Source organism: Hetaerina americana, unplaced genomic scaffold, assembly GCF_022747635.1.
Source record: "Hetaerina americana unplaced genomic scaffold, ioHetAmer1.1.p SCAF_7, whole genome shotgun sequence".
In the NCBI taxonomy this organism is placed as follows: domain Eukaryota; kingdom Metazoa; phylum Arthropoda; class Insecta; order Odonata; family Calopterygidae; genus Hetaerina; species Hetaerina americana.
Genome location: NW_027287316.1, coordinates 78578880 through 78599033, shown reverse-complemented (window position 1 = coordinate 78599033; position 20154 = coordinate 78578880). Strand labels below are relative to the sequence as shown.

The 20154-nt window shown below is 41.2% G+C and overlaps 1 protein-coding gene across 4 annotated transcripts in view; it reads right to left on the bottom strand.

Moving 5' to 3' along the window:
- The window catches only part of Nep2 (Neprilysin 2), a 259222-nt gene that overhangs the window by 62041 nt on the left and 177027 nt on the right, over positions 1-20154 (bottom strand). Inside the window, exon 1 of one of the 4 annotated variants that reach the window (XM_071595685.1) lies at positions 13992-15161. The exons of 1 other annotated variant lie outside the window; for it this stretch is intronic. In XM_071595685.1, coding sequence (XP_071451786.1) covers positions 13992-14074 — 83 coding nt within the window. In that variant the 5' untranslated portion in view covers positions 14075-15161. Of the gene's footprint in view, positions 1-13991; positions 15162-20154 lie in introns of those variants that run through there. 2 more of the 4 variants (XM_071595687.1, XM_071595686.1) reach the window with 2 other exon arrangements.

Genomic DNA, 20154 nt, shown 5'->3' with positions numbered 1-20154 from the left:
CCACTTACTCTGCCTTTTTCGGATTTACCCCGGTATCTTCCTCTCTTTGCCCAACGCATTCGTCATTGAGTCTTCCTCTCTGCCCAAATAACTTCCTCCGTCTTCTTATTCCTTCACCAAACTCACATCTCTAATGTGTTGTTCGATGATGAGTATATTTAATTCCAAGGACTACGACCGTGACATGGTTGAAGGGTTACGCTTTCCGATGACCCCCATCGGCTTTGTTGTCAGGGGCAATCATTATTACCTCTCTGGGTCGGGTTCCACATACCTAGATAGGTCAAAGGTTAGGAGCCATAGGTAGGGAGGAAATTATATAATTTAGCGACTTGCTTGGTGACCTGGTTAATTGAAATCGAAAGTTAAAATGAATTTATCTCCGGTATTCTTTTGCTGATTTTTTTTTGGATGTTCAACCTGCAGATGAGGTTTTAAGGTGTAAAAGACGAACGCGATTGTATCGTTCGTAGCTTGGTTTGCTTCCTTCGTGGTTGGATAGGATTCATCTTAACTTCATAATAGACCTTTGTACTTTTCACACGTAATAACATTGACAAATCTAGGGTATATTCGTCGCATTTTATATAATTCTTTCGTATTTTAAATCTAATACATTTAGATGCATGCAGGTTTTTCTACAAGTGACCTAAATAAAGTTGAAATTACGGATATTCTTCATTCTTATTGAATTTATCTACTACCCATGGGAAAGTCTCGCTTCAAGATTGGATGTAAAAAGGATTAATCTCGCTTGATATACAAGCAATATGCGTTAAATAAATCATTCCCCTTTTGATTAAAATATCATTTTATTGCTGCTTATATTTCAAAAGATCATCATTCTAAATTTGTTAATATTGTAGCCTGAGCTCCATTGATTCCCAAAATTTTGTCTCAATCGCGCATGATTAGCGATTGAACTCTTTATTTTTATTTGTGCGCCAGATGTCCGTCGGAAAATAACCTACTTTTCTGAGAACGCGGAAAGATATACGCCTTAGGAAAAAGTTGAGACCCCATCACCACTCCTTGTGGGACGCAGAAATTTACCTTTTATAGCTGTTTCCGACTCGGACTACATTTATTTACGGATGGATCCGACTTCCGGAAAATGACTTTTTCATAAATCCGGTAAGGTTTTGTGTCTCTTGTACTTTATAGGATGGGACCTAGTCAAAGTCGTCTTAGAATTATTAAAGAAATCGCTATCCGCCTTACCTCCTCCCTATCATCTTGATTTTTTTCGGAGTGCTCCGAATGAATAGACCTTGCGTGTCCCGCTCTTCCGTCGGAAGACGGCCTTGTACGTATGTCCACCTGTCAGTGTCTCTGCATTCACTCCGGTACCGTGGACCCGTAAGTAAGAAAGTTTCCGCGGACCCCCCTTTAAGGAGGAACGCCATCCGCCGTCCTCGCCCGCTTCATCCCTCTCCCGTATACGCAAGCCCAAGTTTTCCGTCGATGCGAATTCGTATCCATCCCCCCGAAGGGTCATAACTCCTACCCTACCCACATACTCACAGGCGGCATGCCTTCATCCCACACCCACACAAACGCCCCCTCTCCACGAAACTGCGGTCGGGCAGTTCACATTTTATGCGGCCCACCCGGAGGCTGTAAAAGTAAAGTTGTATCCTCGGTGTAATTGGTCCCTGAACATTTTTCATAGCAAGCTGCCTCCTCCTTTGGAGGGGCAGTTAACATACTTTAGGGCCAGTCAAAGCTCTTTGTGGTGAAGGACGGAGGAAAATTGTTGATGCCGAAGGCGGTTACCGTGCTAAAACCTTTTCTGGGAGTTTAGGATTGCGCCTGCTTTAATCAAATGAGGATAGGATCTCCTCGAGGCCTGTGATAAAATTCTATCAAGGAGTTCAAGAAAAGAAATATGACGTTCAGAAATATTCTGAAGAAAACAAGACTGTTAAAGGAAAGCATTGCAGCACCCGGGCGACTTTGTACATACTGTAACATGCTCGCTAAATCATCTGCCGTCAAAGTTTTTGATTCAAACATCATTAGCATTCAATTTTTGTAAAGATGACACTCTTGGAATTATATCATCAGAATTTTTTTATGGATAAAAAAGCGAATATATAAAATTATACAAAATGAAAATATTGAAAATTAATCTAGGTAGTCAAAGTCAAAGCTTCCTTATAAAAATTTATGTGAAACTCTTTTAGCATCTAAAACATTCTTTGTGAATATCCCACGAGCGGATTCTTGTTCACGTAGGTTTTGAATCTGAAGACCGGTCATCTTGAACCATAGTCTACGTGAATTTACCGGCTTTACCAGCCTGGATTATACTTTTACGAAGAGCGTTCAAACAATAGGTCTATTCGCACCTGCACTTCCCACAGGGAGTTGCAAAAGGTGTATGGCAGGTAGTTTTTTTTAAATCGGCTTTTTGACTTTGAAATGTTTTTGCACCCATGGCATACAACATGCCAAAATTGTTTAGCCAACGCTTTGGTACAAGGCACTTCTTGAATTCAAAATATTACGTTCTTTTTCTTCTGGTGGATGCACCATGCATGTTTTCACCAGCTAGGATTGTTCAGCGTTCCTTCGGCATCAATGGATGGCGCACAGCGCCGCGCTATGCAATGTTCTACATAATGAAGATTTTCCTTTCTATGTCCGGGAGACAACACCGGTGGAATCAGTTTTGCTCCAAGTTTTTAATTTCCATTGTGCCCTGATGGCATATGCGTGCAGTGTGGTTTGTGCCATGCGCTACACTAGATCAACAAAAACAAACAGTGAAGTAAATTATTCATGTGCCATTTTGTTTAGAGGAATAGCGCATATGAGAGAAGGTTTTAGCAATTTGATAAACGGAAATACTCGTAAATTCATTCATGTTATTATTTCTCGTCATTCAAATATTTGAATAGAAATTTGATTATTGATAGTGATTCGATAAGGAATCGTGACGTCAGTCGCCCTCTGGATGAACTCAGAAGAAACATTGGATGGAGTAATATTTGCAATCAGGGTGTGGTGGGATGTGTAGGATAGATGATGAAAGAAGCGATCATTCCACATCGAATGACATAAGTTCCATTTCTTCAGCATGATTTAATAGGGATGGACATACAGGATTATTCACACGAACTGTCAATTCAGTTTTATACTCTATTATTTCAGGCTTGGCTTTGTGTGTGCATTTGGTACCCATTTTATAAGATTTTGCACTTTTCCATAGAATTCATTCAAAGGCACGACGCGTACCTTACGCTACAGTGGCTGATAGTACCGCAAGTCCTTGAAACGCGAAGTCACTTATAACGATTTCTGGGAAAAAGTACAAAATCTTATAATAGGGATGATTTTATTTTATTTATATTTGCTGATGTTCATAATATTACGATGAAATTCAAAATTTCGGCCAGTAATATTTAATAATGGGACATGACCATTAGTCTCTTTTAAAAAAAGCACGTGTCCTTTTGCCCTTAAAATGAGAACGCCGCCGTGCGCCCTCCCCAATATCCAAATGCCTGATCGCCGGAGTGATACCAGGAGAGGTGGATGGAATAGCTTCCGCATCCTTTGATAACCGCGTAACCCATCGGAGGTAGAATTTAACTCCTTATCCGCTCCCCCCACTCCCCTCTGTGCATTAGGGCCGCGCGGATGCGAGAGAGATAGGGACGTCCGTCCCCTCCTTGCAGGATATATTCCCTCGTCAAGAAATGCGAAGAGGCTGGAAGATGAAGAATCGGATAACGTGACCTTGGGAAGAGGTTGTCGGCAGGCGCACCAAATACGGTCAGAATCATTAAAAGTTTCCTCGAGGTCTCCCTCTCCTACCCCCACCAACAAATCCACCCTCAAAAAGAAAGCTCACGAGTAAGCTCTTCGAGAGGGATGGTTATTTTGAGGTCCATTGAAAATGACGACTCAAAGAGGCGTACAAGTTCGACTCATGCAAGGCAATGCTTTTGATGCAACATTTGTGCGAGTGACTTCTCAAAGGGGTGCAAATAGGAGGAACAGATTTTTATAAAAGTCTGACAAGCAATAACTACGTTCCCAGTTTCAATAAGTTCAAAGTCCTAGTTGGAAAATACGTATCTTCCTTTCTAATTGCTTGCACTTTTTTTGATTGATTTCGTCGCAAAAGAGGTTTAATGGCCCATGGCGAAGAGACATTCAAAAGTTTTGATGGATTTAATTTTGAATAACCGCCGGCGATAGATGCAGAATTTCTTTAACGGTGACTGAGTTTAATTAAAGTGTGGGAATTCGTAAGCACAAGTGTTAGTTAGGCAGCAGCAGGTGTATTTAATTCAAATCTCCCGGTGCGAGCGAGTTGATTCATCACCATTGAACTCATTTTTGGAAAGTTTCCCTTTGACTCTGCCATTAAAACGATCGAATTTTGTTGTTCCTTTTGACCTAGAGCGAAGGTATCGCAAGTGAAACTTCATAGAGCTAATGGTTATGATAAATTATAACCATTAACTACTAGAGGATTTTATTGATTTCCGAACTGAAGATATCCTTATGATACTTATATTTAGTACGTTATCGCTTGGACTATTAATTCAATATTCTGACTATGCATTACTTGACCTTTTCACTTTTATTTACCCTTCGCCCCCACACATCCGGGTATTTCTTAAAATCCTTCAAAAAGGACCTCTTAAAAGGATAATAATCAAATAAGTTATATTTGTCACTTCCTGGAAATAGAGATCATTAGATCTTTCAAGAAATATCAATAATATCACATATGAGCAGCGCGAAACAAGAGCAGAATCGACATTTCAAATATCTGTCAACTAATGTCAGCCATTTTACATTTTGCTAAAGAATACCTTCAATTATTATATCTATCCAAATATTTTGGGATGTATTTCTTTCTCTAAACGTAATTTTATCATTACACGTATCTCATGGAATATGGGCTAGTGATCCCATCTGGATAGAAGACCTCACATGGAGTGCAGGTCACGTTTTGCCTTAGGTCATTAGAATGAAGCCAGTTTCATTACAATGACTTTAGCGTTCTGAAAATGGGTATTTCAATACAATTTGTGATGCCCGTACCCTGGCTACCGTCTTATTTAACCCATCGTCCACTCTTTCACCCTTAGTCAACAAAACATTAGAATAATTGGAAGGATACTAGGTAAATGTGAGGAAAAAGTCAAAGAGGAATGTTATCTTTCACTCGTTAGGCTTCATTTAGAATATGCTGCTGGTATGTTACGGGATACTAACTAAATTAGCTTGATTGCCGAATTGAATCGCGTGCAGCGCAGAGAAGCTAGATTTGTAAAACGTTGTTATGATAAACTTAGTAGCGTATCTAAAATATAAGAGGAGCTAGGCTGGGAATCACTAACCGAGCGAAGGTTAAATTACAGATCAAATCTCTTTCACGAATTAGAAGAATGTATTTTTAGCAGTTATGCTGAAAATGTATTATTACCCCCATCGTACTACGGTGGGAGAGATGATGTCAATAAAATTAGAGAGATTAGTACAGATAGATTTAAGATGCCATTTTTTTCACGAACGATAAGGGATCAGGATTACATTGTCCGACCGCGGTAGGGGTAAAAATATTCGGGTCAAAAATTAGTCTGGTTCACCCCCTGCCACACACTAAAGTGGTGGATTTCAGGGTACTAAAAAGACAAATACATCCTCACAAAGTACCCCTCATACCTTAGCAACTGCAGGTGATGCTATGGTGCCAATGATGAAAAAGAAACAATCGGAATCTTTCAACTGGAGATGTGTCTTTATTCACACCCTGGTGATTTATTCTTCTTATGTCCATTTCGCTAATTGCTGTAGGATGATTCCTTCATTCTGTCCGTCTATTTGAAATTAATCTTTTTTATTTTGTTACCAATGTCCAGATGTCTGTTTCCCGGACTCAGAATACCCTCAGTATCGCGAGCGAATCCTTAAGGATGGGATCTAAACAATGAGTTTACACTGGGATTTTGTATTCATTTCTCCAGAGGTTACCGTTCTTAACTTTCCGATAATTGAGTGCCACAGCGTGCTGTTATGTTTCTTTGTTTTTATCGCAAATTGGAAGGATTTTCTTAGTTTTATTCTCAGTTCTCGACTTTGTGTGTAAGTGTTAGCGAGTAAGTGTCTCCCATGATGGATCTCTCGGGTAGGGGAAGCTTTATTTTATTTGTTGGATTTTGCTCGGAGAGCAATAATATTTTTCATTTAATTTTCCTTCGCTTTTCTTTCACCAAAATTTACGTATGCTGGCGAATTGGAAAACACTTCGTCTCTGCGAGGAGGCAATTCAATTTCTAAGTGCATTCACCGCTATCCCGTCGAACAAAAATAAAATTAGTTTCCGTCTCCCTCCTTGTCAGCTGGCCCACAATGTCACTACGATGATACGACGTTACCCTAATTGTTTTTATTTAATCGTAAAATTATTCCATATCTGCTGTCGCAAACGGTTCCCAAATAAAAAAGAGCGACGTAAGTTTGGTTTCCACTGCCCTGAGAACGTGGACGCGAAATACGTAGCAGCAAAAGAGAACAAATTTAAAAATCACTTCTGTCGATAAGAAATGGAAAAACGACGAACGAATAAAGACTCCCGAAGAGGATTTAGCAGAGAAACAAGTCGAAACATTTGCAAAACATTAATTCGTTGCCAAATGCGGTAAAAAGTAAAAACGGCGCATTGTTTATGCTTGAAGTAGAAAACGAACTATTACAAATTTACGCTTGGAAATTTCGAATCGAAACCAGAATTATTGTGCAAAAAATGTTCGATGATTCAATGTACCATGCACAATGTATATGACGAGGATATGAACTATTGCACGGATTCTGTCCGTTCTTAGTAGATGAGTAGATTGGTTCGCCGGAATGGAAAGAACCTTTTAAGGAGGAAGCCATAGATGGAAGCAGGTAAGAGCAGAGCGAGAAACTCCCGAGTACGTGTTGAGAAAGGCAAGATCACGCGAAGAGAGGTTTTGGGAGACTACAAAAAACCAGTCCTATGATCGATTGGTAGCCAATGGCAACGATGAAAGATTTTCAACCTCTGACCCCTCGTACCTTAAAGCCTTGGAGAGACTCCCTTCCATCCCGTGTCGTCCGACGTTCTTCCTCAAAAAGAGTTGAGCGCGTTTCCTCCCGTCGCCGCGTCTATCTCCCCCTCCGGGTTCCTCCCTGGCGCCTCAGCGGACGGACAAGGGCTGGCCGGTCATTCGGGCGCTCCCTCCTTTCGCGCGCATGAATCAAAACTCTCTCGCTCCTGTCAAATGGCGAGCGGCGGCTTCACGCAGCGCAAATATGCCGAGCGTGTGGCCTATTTCGCCCACCCGTCCTCCCCATCGCCCCGAGGTGGTGGTTAGTGGCCGAGTCCAGCGGTTGGCGGACTGTCAAGAGCGATTACTGATACGCACGCATCCCTCCGTTTCGCTTTAATTCGTTCGGAGGCGGGCTCATGAGCTCGTTTACGTGGTTTCGAGGGAGACTGTGGGTTCGGGGGTGGGGGTGCAGCCAGTTTGCGCTTTCATGGAATTGACCTTGGGAGTTAGGAACCACCCACTCGTCGAGGGAATTATTTTGGTTGGGCGCGACTGTTGCTGTTTTTTATTCCTCCGGAATATATTTTCCAGTCATTCTTTTAATATATATACATAAGTGGTCTGAAAATTTTCCAACTTAGCAAAGATACAAGACATTTTTCCAGGAATTTCTGAAATTTTCTGAAATTTCTGAAATTTTCTGAAATTTCTGAAATTTTCTTAAATTTTATAAGGTCGGAAACTTTTCAGATCACCCTCGTATATATATATATATATATATATATATATATATATATATATATATATATATATCAATTGAGCACTAGCGAACAAAAACACAGAAACACACAAAAAAAGAAAAGGAACTCACACGTTTTCGAATTTTCGGTGTTCAAACCACCTTTCTCAAGGAAGAGTAGGGAGGAGCTGAAGGCACAGATTCTGCAATCATCCCGACTTCCTTGATACATTCCTCTCAAATCTACATCATTCCCTCCCCCAACGAGATCATCCTGAATCCCTCCTAAACAAAAGACTCCGCAGACATATTTACACTACCAAACCTTCCTGCACCGCGTAAACCCACCCTATTTCAATTTGTACCACATACTTCCCTGGGCTTAAGTCTCTGAGATCTATCCTCAAACTTCCATACCCCATTCTCAAAAACCATAATTCCATCACCAACTATTTTTCCAAATGTCACTCCGTTACTTTCCCACGCCCCGCCAACTTATCAAATTTCCTCAAATCAACCAATCCTCTTCTTAAATCCCCGCCCGGTCCCAAAACCAATCCCATGGCCTACAATAAACCTAGATGCAAAATATGTCCTATTTTCAAAACCCGAACCCCATCCCTCTCCCACTTGCTTTTTAACTCTCTCCCACCGATTCCCTACTCCTCATGCACCTCCAGAAATATAGTTTACCTTCTAAAGTGCCAACTATGCCCTGCATTTAATATTGGGCATTGAACCACACCACTAAATATTGGAATTAATTACCACTGTAGCTCATATAAGAATTCTTCCCTGATAAGGATCCTCCCAATCCGAAAACACGCCTCTGAACACAACATTCCCTTTGATAAATGCCATAGTGTCTCCATTTTAGCATCCCTCCCAGCCTCTGACCCTCCACTCAAACTCAAAACAACAGAACAGGCGTTTATCTGGCTTTTTGATTCCTGGAATGAACCAGGTATTAATATTTGACATTAATTAACCCATTCTTCAGATATTTTCATCCCCCCTCCGCTCCCGAAACCTTCCATCTTATTCCCACACTTCTAAAAATTCTCCTCCCAACTCTTCCCTTCGGAAACCTTTCCCCACCTTCTTTTTCCACCCAGCGTCTTCGGCTCCTTCTGTTATAACCTTCTTCTCAGTTTATTTTTTCTCTCTCCTGAGAAAGGTTGCTTGACCACTGAAAATTCGAAAACGTTTGAGTTTCTTTTCTTTTTTTTGTTTGTTTCTGTGTTTTTGTTTTTGTTCGCTGGGGCTAACTTAGTATATATTAGGTTCACTTCCATGACGAAAAAATTGACATTTAATGAACACTTCCCACTAGCTTTTTCCAATTGATGGCGCATTCTGCGAAAACAACCGTAATCGCGCGCGTGGGTGAGATTGGGCTAAGACGCCATCCAATCCAAAGTGCATGCCACTTATCTCTCTACAATTACGTCCTGAGACATCTGCGATCGGGTAGTTTCCGATGAAGAGGATGAGCCTTCTTATTAGTTGTGAGACTCTGTCGAAGCTTGGCGTAGGAATTAACGCATTCAGGCCGTGGCGAAGACTAGTCTTCTCGTGACCGACTCTGATGATGCCAGAGGTACGATCAGCGATGAGGGAGGAGGAATCATAATAAATGAATAAATACCCATTCACATTCGAAACTCCGAAGGAGAGAGATACAGTATATCGGAAAAAAACATCATTTTCAGGAAAAGGGGAATAAAATGGAATTGGAACCTGGGAGTGACCACCGTGACTGTACTATTGTAATAAGTAATATTGATTAAGCTAGAATTACAAGAAAAATAAAAAAATACCGCGTACCAAGTTGTAATTACATCTACACAATTATCTTCAAGTCTTCGCTAGGCAGACGAGCAAAAATATTAATAAATATATGTATATATATATATATAAATAAATCAGTATATGTTAAGCAAATATATATAAATACATTTATAATTACGTACATGCAGAATTGTCTTCAAAATAATGTCTCACCCATTGAAGTCATTAAATAAATAAATGCATATATTTATTATATAAATAAATAAATTATGTGTATATATATATGTATAGCGTTGTACTTTTATTCGAAGGGTACGGGTTTAATTCCCGGGCAAGTCTCTCTGGTCACCCTCAGCTTCACCCAAGCATATATATATATATATATATATATATATATATATATATATATATATAAATATATATACATGCTTATACACAGAGGCAGTCGTACACATACATGCGTAGCTAGATATGTGCACACAATTAGCAATAATTGTATGTGCGTAGCTAGATATGTACATACAATTAACATATTTGCTGCCTTTGACTAAAGCAATAAATTTTAGTCTTCTGTAAATAGAAATACTCCGGTGTTAGGTTTAAATTTGGTTTTGATTGCGTATTGTGCGAGGTAAGGCAGAAAACGTTTCCTTGACGGTGCCATGTCTCACCATTTTTCTCGGCGGTCGAACGTATCAATATAATTTCATAATAGACCAATATAATTTACTTTTGTATTTTAAGAAAATTCAAGTGTCTTGTTCATTTCTAAAGGTTGCCATGTCATTCATATTCGTGAAATTATAGGTAATTATAGGTGATCGGATACTTCTAGGATCAGCGAAAATATCACTACGGAGAGAAACACTAGAAATGTTTCAAAAGCGAGAAATGTCCAAAATTATGATATAATGCATTATTCTCTCCGATTACATTTATTTATCCCAATAAATCATGTCGATGAGTACGTCAAGTGGGGATGCCGCCATGAACGTGCCAGATTAAAAATTTCCAACAGATGTAACTTGTTTCAAGCGGGTTTTGCAAACGCATGGGAATCTTTCGTCGCGTTGTTTTTCTGCACGGTGCGACCCCGAAATGCGCGCAAACCGAGGATTGCGAAAGAAGAAATCCAGCGTCCTCAGGAAACCGGTTTTCTCGCCTCAAGAAGAGTAGTGCCACCCCACTCTTTGTCGGCGCGAGGGAAATAACAGAAAAAGAAAGACGCCGGCCGAGCGCGCCGGCGATAAATAACCCGCCTGGTACAACGACCCTGGCAGGTCTCGGAGAACCAAAACATCTTCCCAGCCGGTGCGTGTGCGAGGTGGTCGCGACTATTAGCCGTTATTAACCTTCGGTGATTTATCCCCACGGAAACTATTCTACAGGACGCTTGCAAAAAAAAATAGCAGGGGAGATGAAAAAAGGTTGACAATTTATATCCATGATTTCTGCGCAACCTTTCTGTTTTTCCATCTCGATTCCGAAAAAAAAGGTCAAATTCGTCCCACGCCTTCTGAATTTGCGTCAGATAATATTTTTTTTAATGTGACGCTTTTCCCAAAAGCAGGAAGGTTTAGTTTTTTAAAAATCGTTCAAAACGAAGTCTCCAAAGTAAAAAACATTCAAGAGTGCTTTTTAAAAAAATAAGAGTAGAGTCGCCTTCGCTGAATTTCTTTTAACGGCTGTGAGAGCGGTGCTGTTTCTCGTAGCGTACCTCAATTAGTGAGTTTGATTGTGTGACGATAAGTAATAGCACATCAGCTATCATTTTAGGAGAAGCTATCTTTTTAGGAGAAGCTATATAGTTTGGGTGGTATAATAAACAATTTTGACCAAGAAATATTTAATTGCTCTCTTTCCTCTAAATTTAATTATTTTATTAAGGAATTCGACCGAAAAAACCACTCACCAACTTGAAATGTAAAGTAATAGGTGTTCTTTCAATAGTTCCCTTAATCTATCTCTTACCTATCCTTATAAAGTACTCAGGCAGCAGAATTACTGTTTATGGGAAGAAGTAAGGCTAGAGATGTCTCTCTATTAGATAAAACAACCACTTGCACTAAACATTATTAGTGTAAGAATTCGCGAAAGCTTATACACGTATATGGAGCCTACTTTTTAACGAACTTAGTTGCAGCGTAAGAAAAGAGGATTGTATTGGCGATGGCAATTTGGTGCTATATACACATATTATCCTCTTACCCTCTCAATGCTTCAACAATCTCCTTCGATAAGGACAATCATATCACTCAAGTCATGATCTTGAATAATAAACCCTTAGTCAGTATCAAGAAAATCTCTTTAAGGCGGTAGAGGCATTTTCACATGGACGGGAATAGTTTTTCGACCATTTTTTTTTCCAAAAAATCAAATTGAAATTCACGTTCGATTCGAAAGTAAACGCAATAATTAAAGTCCTCGTTCGCACACCGCTATAGATGATTCAATGATCTGTGGACAGTAGGAAAATAAGATTAAATTTGTGTTGTATAAATCCCAAAAATATACCTCTTTCTAGGATCCACCCCTGTACGTAGTAGACACCGAATAGATTTCCTTTATGCTGAAAATCGTGATCACCTATCCTTTTCCGCGTCGGGGCGTTTCACATACCATTGAGTGTCACGAAGAAAACTTCTTGAAATAAATTTCCTCCGCGTGTCGACACTTAATCAGACAACTGTCACGTTTAAACTGATATTCTTCGTTTTTTCCCGTGACGGTGAATTCGCCTAGATGAATTCCCTTCTCCAACGTCGCTGCGATAGAGTTTTTCTACGCGGCTGACCACGTGTCACGCATTATTGATAGGATGTAAAGGTGGATGCTGGGAATTGTTCGTCTTGTTGCATCCAGTTTCCTCTCTTTGAGTTGGCTGCGACCAAATGGGTCGAAGGTGACTGCAAATCGCCGAGTGTCGACGAAATTCCCCGTCACGCGTTTACGTGTGTGATTGCAGTGAATTCGAACCGAGTGAAGTAGGCGTAGCACGAATAAACGTTTTTACAACGGTCGTTCTCAGATAATGCCGAAGGAACTGATTGAACTTAGAATCCGTTTTGAAGGAGATATCACGGACTGTCACGAAATGTTTTCCGTGGTATAAATAATAATTAGAATTCGAGGGATCAAGTGATGTACTGAGCGGCGGATTCCCCACTTTCACTCATTTTCGCCTTCAATTGGGTTTTCTTCCCGAGTGGCAGACCTCATGAATGAGCGCATCGGGAGGCACTTGTTGCAATACACTTCCCCGCGAGAAGTTATAAACTCTTGTCGACGTGAACTGTGAGATTTGAGGATCGAGAGAAAAAACTTGAAACGCATTGCATCGGGAATCAAAAAAAAAATCAGATACATGCATCATTATTATCGCGGCCATTTTGCAAAAAAATGCATAAATCGAATAAAGTAATTCCTTTTCAAAACTCATTTGTATTTTTTTTACGCTCGCGGTCATGTGGTGGAATTCAGGAATCCTCCTGTAAGTCGATACCCTAGGCGACCCCGGGGAGAGGGCCCCGCTGCGTCGGACGACTTTGCACGCATTAAAGAGAGATACACAGAAAATGTTCTCTTCTCCGCCATTCCCGCCAATCAAAGCAAATAAAAAATAAATATATACAGATGTGTTATATCCATATATTTTTATTATATATTTATATAAATAGATATATATATACATATATATATATATATATATATATATATATATATATATATATACTGTCCTTTCCTTTCCTTGTGTATTGTCTATTTCTCCTTTGGTGGGTGAAACTGCCCCCTGACGCCATCTCTTGGCTGAAAGAATCGGGGCGCTTGGCGACATATTAGACCCACGGATCTCAGGGTAAATTGACTATCCTCGATAGCTCAAGTGGTTAAGAGCATCCGCCCGGCAAGTGGAAAGATCCGGTGTTCGAGTCCCGGTTGAGGAAATATTTTTACTCTTGTGATCCGTTCGATTCCGCCTTCCCCACCTCTATTGTGTTCGTCCTTTATATGTGTTCCTATCCCTTTTCCTTATATCTGTTTCTGTATACTATATGAGTATATATATATATATATATATATATATATATATATATATATATATACATATAAAGTTTGTCATTCATATGCCAGTAGTGGGAGAGAGAGAGTGTAACTGAAAATCCTTCGGGAATCGAACCCTGGTCGTTCTACGCACAAGACTACTGCCACGCTCTCTGGAATTTGAAAAAAAAACTCAACGACCATCCTGTGCCGCGTAGTTCGTGGGGGATCACTTCTAAGAAGTCATCTCCCGCCACTCTCGCCGGACAATGGACCCTTTATGTGCCATTTCTTAATCCGGAATCCCAGTAAGACATTGACCATCTCCCTTCCTATTCGGCGCACACATAACATAAGAGAGAAGCAGCAGTCGCACTCACCGTGAGTTGTTCCGCTGTCTCGAGAGCTTCCACCGCGATCCCTTGGCGCGGAAGTAAAACACGGTCCCCATCGCGGGCTCCATGTCGGTATCCGATTCCGCGTGGCGGGCGTGTTAATTTCGAACGGGGGGGAGGTGTGGTGCGAGGTGTGCGTCAACCGGGACCCGTGGTGTCCCTCGGCCGAGGGGTGGGAGGGAGCGGTGCTGGTCACTGACGGCGGGGCGCGAATCACACCCGCGGGCCCACTCCGTCACAAGCGGGTCGCCGGCGGCTGTGGTTACACGGTGGGCGGGACTGGTCATCCGCCGGGGGAACGATCCATCCGTCGCCGACGGTAAATGGGTCGCGGAACTGTGGCTTGGCAAATCACCCGGCTCGACCCGTCTACGTTTCGGTCCGCAGACGTTTCGACCGCTTCCCTCGGAATTCCACAAAAAAAATCTCGTCTTATCTCGTCCTGCTTCTCTGCGACACGGGGGAGAGACAATGGCGAGTGGATCGCCCGCTGGGAAGATCCCGTTCGCCGATCGGATGGCACCAAATCCTCCTGGATGGGCGTCGATATGCCGGGGAGGCTCTCTCCCGTCGATGGGGGGGTTGGAGCCGGTCTCGGCGGCAAAGGCGGGACGGGTGGGCCTGGGATTCGCGTCGCAGACGGGGGGCGTATTCGCGTTGCGACGGCTTCCGCGTGATTGTCTTAGGACGCACACCCCTCCAACCGGGGAGAACCGATCAAGGGGATTTCTTCCCCTCCGAGCGTCCCCACTCGTTAAGCGAGCGGGATCACCTGGTGTTTAGGGGTGCATGGGGGGTGGAGGGGAAAGCGGTTCGGGTACGGACCAAGGGTGTGTATATCTTTACGCATATGCCTCTAAAACATATGCTCGCGAACACTAATAGGTTTCGGCGCACGCACGGGTTGAAGGGCACCGCGCCGGGGGTTGATTCTCATCCGGGTGCGTGCCACGCTGCGGAGTCCTATGCTTCCCCTGAGGGAAGAGTGGAATCGGTCTCTCTCTCGGGCGCCGAAAAGAAAGCGCCACCTCTCTCTCTCTCTCTCTCCAGGAAGACGACCGATGTTGTTGAGAGTTCCAACTTGCGCGTGTGTGTTGGTTGGTGGGAGATGAGAGAGAACTGGTAAAGGGGTTTTGGTGGTCTGCCTGGAGAGGAAGGGAGGCGTGTGTGTGTGTGTATCGAGGGGAGGGAGAGGGGAGGTGTGCGGGGGATATAGGTAGGTAGGGGAGGTAGGGGAGAGGTGGGGGGGAAGGAGAAGGGATAGGAGGGAGTTGGGAAGGGGATGGATGGGTTGGGAGGAGGGAGGGTGGGGGGAGAGACCTGGACCGCCTTGGAGGGAACTGCGGTCTGCTACTGACTTGAGAGAACGGAGAGCCGAGGGGGTAGGGAAGGGTGGGCAGGGGAGGGAGGGGAGGGGGGAGTGCGTGGTTATGGAGGGAGCGATGGGGTGGAGGGGATAGAAAGGGCGGAGGGATCGAGGGGGCGAAGGAAAGGGGAGGAGAGGACGCGGGGCGAGAGGAGAGGGCGGGCAGAAAATGCAATACACACAAATCGGCTCGCGATCATTCACACCTATTACTTTATTGCTTCACCAAGACGAGAGAATTGATTATAGTATGTGTGTGTGTATATATATTCTATTTGTGTTACATATATATATATATATATATATATATATATATATATATATATATATATATATATATATATATATAGTACAATACACAGTAACACGCAATATAGAAACACAAAAAAAAAGAAGAACAATATCAAGAAATAACGTGTGAGTGTTCTTCTTTTTTTTGTGTTTCTATATTGTGTGTTACTGTGTATTGTACTATTCGGCGCTTCCGTGTTACGTCTACGAAAGCATATATATATATATATATATATATATATATATATATATATATATATATTCTATTCTATTTGTGTTATATTGTGTCAGCCCATTATTGTGCCGCTCGTGTGAGTTTTTCCGTACAATCGTGGTATCTATATATATATATATATATACATGTGTGTGTGTATATATATATGTTGAATATGTGTATAATCACATATATATTTGTGATGAAAAATTTAATACTTGAAGATGGTACTTCAATACTTGGCAATTTTTTGAGCAGCTTGGTAAAGGAGGACCTTCATTCCAACTGGAGTTAGTTAATAGGTCGGGCGTAATTCTGTGAGGAAAAGGGCGGGCACAGGGCGCAGCATTTTTTATCATTAAAACGAGATAAAATTCTTATAGTGTCTGAAATAAAGTTAGACTGGTAATGTGGTAACAAAGAGGCAAAAACAAAAATAGTTGGGGATTAATTTTTTAGGATTAGGACGCATAAGTAATGAGAAAGGAGAAAATATGTACATATTTGAAGCAACTTAAGATACGTGACAGTAATAATTATCGCAAACATGATTTTCCTACTGCATTATCTTTGGAAAACTTGCGACGGATTTTGTTCAATGTCATCGACAAAACAAGCAATCGATTATTCACATAACGAGACCTACGAAGGACGTAAATATGCGCTCTGCATCATAATACAGCAAGTAACGACGAGTGCTGTGTTAGGCGGTGTCAGGTTTCCAGAGGGCGAAGATGTGTGGCAGTCAAATGCATTCCAAATTGTCATAGTTTACTTTCGAGTGATTCGAATTTCCGCGCGTGCTGTGGCGAAGAATCGTGCGAGGGAAAAAGGATTATTGAAATACTATTCAGTAAATACCTATCTTGGATGTGTTTTGGACCACGATGTTCAAAGCAGCTGTGACGCAAGAAGAAGATTTGCCGTAGGAAACTTAAAGTTTTCCCAAGAATGAGGGGATGTATGAGACGAACATTCATTGTGAAATATGTGGAAAGACTCGTCAAAACTTTGATTCGGAGGGTGGTGAGGAACGCCTTGGTAAATTGGTAGTTGAAGCAAGATGGGGTGGATTGGGGGGCGGCGGTTCCTGGGGAGGCATGGAAAAGGAAAAAACGACGGGAAGGAAAACCAAGCAAGAAGTACGACTAGGCATGGAGAGGGAAGAGAGGGGATATTTGGCAGAAATCAAAAGGATGCAGGAAAGGTTGACCCATCAAATTTTGGTTGGTGTTGCGATGTTGAAGACTGTGAAAGAAGGGATATCGCTAGGCAGGAGAGGAAGATGTGGGAAAAGGACAGACATGTTGGACGGAATAAAGGGAAGAGAGAAATATGTGGAATTGAAGAAGGGTTTTCTGTGGTGTGGGGTATCGGTTTGTGTGTTGTTAGGCAACACTGAGAAATATATGGGCATTATAGTTGTGTCCATCCAAATCCTAACTTAAACTGTAGACTACCAAATAATAATGCGATTAGTAAAATAGGCTATTAAATGCCGTGATAATATCAATGTTTTATGGTGTTAAAAATTAATTAATTGTTTTTATATTTTTATTTATAATATAATCAAATACTACAGAAAAATCGCGGTCATTTCTTGAGGTAAACTGTTTTGCGGCATTCAAATTGTCTTCTTTTGTGATTTCTTCTGCGGTAAAAAGTCAAGAAAGTTCTGGGATCTTAATTTTAGCGAGAGAAACGCCCATTTAGCGAGAGCCATTGCCACCATTTGAGTGTGAGCCTGGCAGTTGGGCCGGAATGGGAATTATGGTTTTGAAGGACGAGGGGTGGGGAGAAACCCGGTACCGGCATTAATCTGCAATCAGCAAATTGCCAAGCGACCGGCCGAGTTTATCCTGGTGGTGGGCAGCGATGCTCGCCGGCTGAACCCAAGGTTTCAGGATTCGAATCCTTGCGGGATTGTGGGCACTGAGTTGTTTGACCTTTTGATTTATTGACGCGGTTTTGTTTCTCAACGGAGAGTGATTTCCTCACCTTATATTTATCAATTAGAACTTCATACTCACTTACTGCAGTTAACGAAAGAATAAAGGTCCCAAAACTAACTATTGTCAGGCTTTACTCTAACTCCCCATACCGCAGAGTATTAATATAAACAGTTCCGACGAGAAATTTTATTTCGCATTCAAAAAATTTTGCGACGATTTGATTCGAATGCGAGAAATATTTTACGACATCTTTGTCGTCTTGGTGCAACTGTCTTGTCATTATTTTCTGTTGAGGCAGATGTTAATTACCTTTTATTTTAATGAAAGTAGTGACCCGTAAATTTCTCTAGGATGTTTAGGATTCTTATTTGGAACTAATACATGAGCCCATGGGACTAAAAACTGAAAAGAAGGAAGGAACTGTCAGTTTCTCCCTTCTCTTCCTTTAGAAAGGTGACTTGAACCACCGAAAATTCGAAAACCTGTGAGTATCTTTTCTTTACTCTGTGTTTTTGTTTTTGCTCGCTTGTGCTAACTTTATATAAATTATTATTCACATCCGTGAGACTTAAACATAAATTATATGTATATATATATATATATATATATATATATATATATATATATATATATATAATATATATATATAATGGGCTGAAACAACATAACACAAATAGAAAAGAATAGACACATATAAAAGAACACTTACACGGTAAATTGTTCAAGCTTTTACCGTGTAAGTGTTCTTTTATATGTGTCTATTCTTTTCTATTTGTGTTATGTTGTGTCAGCCCATTATTGTGCCGCTCGTATGAGTTTTTCCGGACAATCGTTATATATATATATATATATATATATATATATATATATATATATATATATATATATATATATATATGCACACACACAAATATATATTTGTCTGTGTGTGTTTTTACTTAATTGCAAGTTATTTTTCGATTTATTTGAGTACCTTAATGGTATTAAATGAGTGGATAAATGAAGAGCAAATAAAATAACAAGATATAGTTAGAATCATCTGTGAGTCTACACAATATATTAAAAACTGTCCGAGTGAGCGTATGGCAGAAGGTGTCTACCGTGAAAATGAAGGTGAGTAAATCAGTTAATTGGGAGATGTGGTTGAAATATACTTCATCGGCCATGAGAGATGCAAACTGAAGGATATAGTTTGGTGCCGAGGATGGATTTCAATGTGAAAAGAACGACAGTTGGCGCCGAATACTAATGAAATAGTCCCAAGGAGACAGTTCGTAAAACAGAAATGATAGCGCATGGAGTCTCACTTTCTCACGGATGTAAGTCTTGGACGATGGGGACAGCGGAGATGTTGAAGAAAAATAAGATTCCATTGGCGATGGGAATGTTGCGATGCGGGAGAGTGCTTGAAAATGAAATGGATGGCCTGAGCAACTAATGAGAAAGCACCCCGGCGAGTGTGGGTGAGGAGAAGAAAGCCCTTGGAAGACATTTACGAGAAGATGAGGGAAACTAATTGGACACATCCTGAGGCGAGACAGTTTACTGATGACCATCGTTGAAGGAGGGGGGCGGATTGCAGAGGAAGGTCAAGGGTGAATTGAAAAAGAAGCAGGTGATGAAAGATGACGGGGAAAGGCGCCGCTGCGAGGGAATGGAGAGAGGCATCGGAGCAGGATATTTTCGAGAGTGGGTGCTGCTGTTGCAAGACGATGCTCGGAATGATAATTAGTATATGACGGTGATGCCAGTGTTTCCCTCTTTGTGTGTGTTGCGAGGGGCGAATTATGCCAGAGGGATGAAACTTGATCCGTGAATCCGCCCTCTCGATGCCAGATCTCTACTTTTGTCGCTCTTGTCCGATGTAGTGCGAGACATGGATCTCTGCAACTCATTTACCTCGGCACTATGAACAAATTCGCACGATATGTCGATATAATTGCTATCGAGCGCGTAATTTGCACAGACCTTGAGCCTTCTGTTATTCCTTGGGCTCCCATTTCAGCTTGAGCGATCAATTTGCGTGGCTTCAAATACAATAAAAAAGTTTTGATACGTACTACGAAGGCATTTTTACAGTTTCCGAGGGGATCAGTTAGTTTCTAAAGGTGATTTCCCAAAGATTGCATAAATTTAGCAAACACCAAGTGAAATTTGATTTCATTTTTTCATATAAATGTATTGCTAGATTAGAATTTTTAATGGCACTTTGATTATTTTGTTTCGCATCTAAGTCATTTGAAAGGATACCACCGACTTGAAAACATTTTTTGAAGTGGTGGAACTAATTAATTAAAATGCATTTTATTCAATGTAAATTTTTTT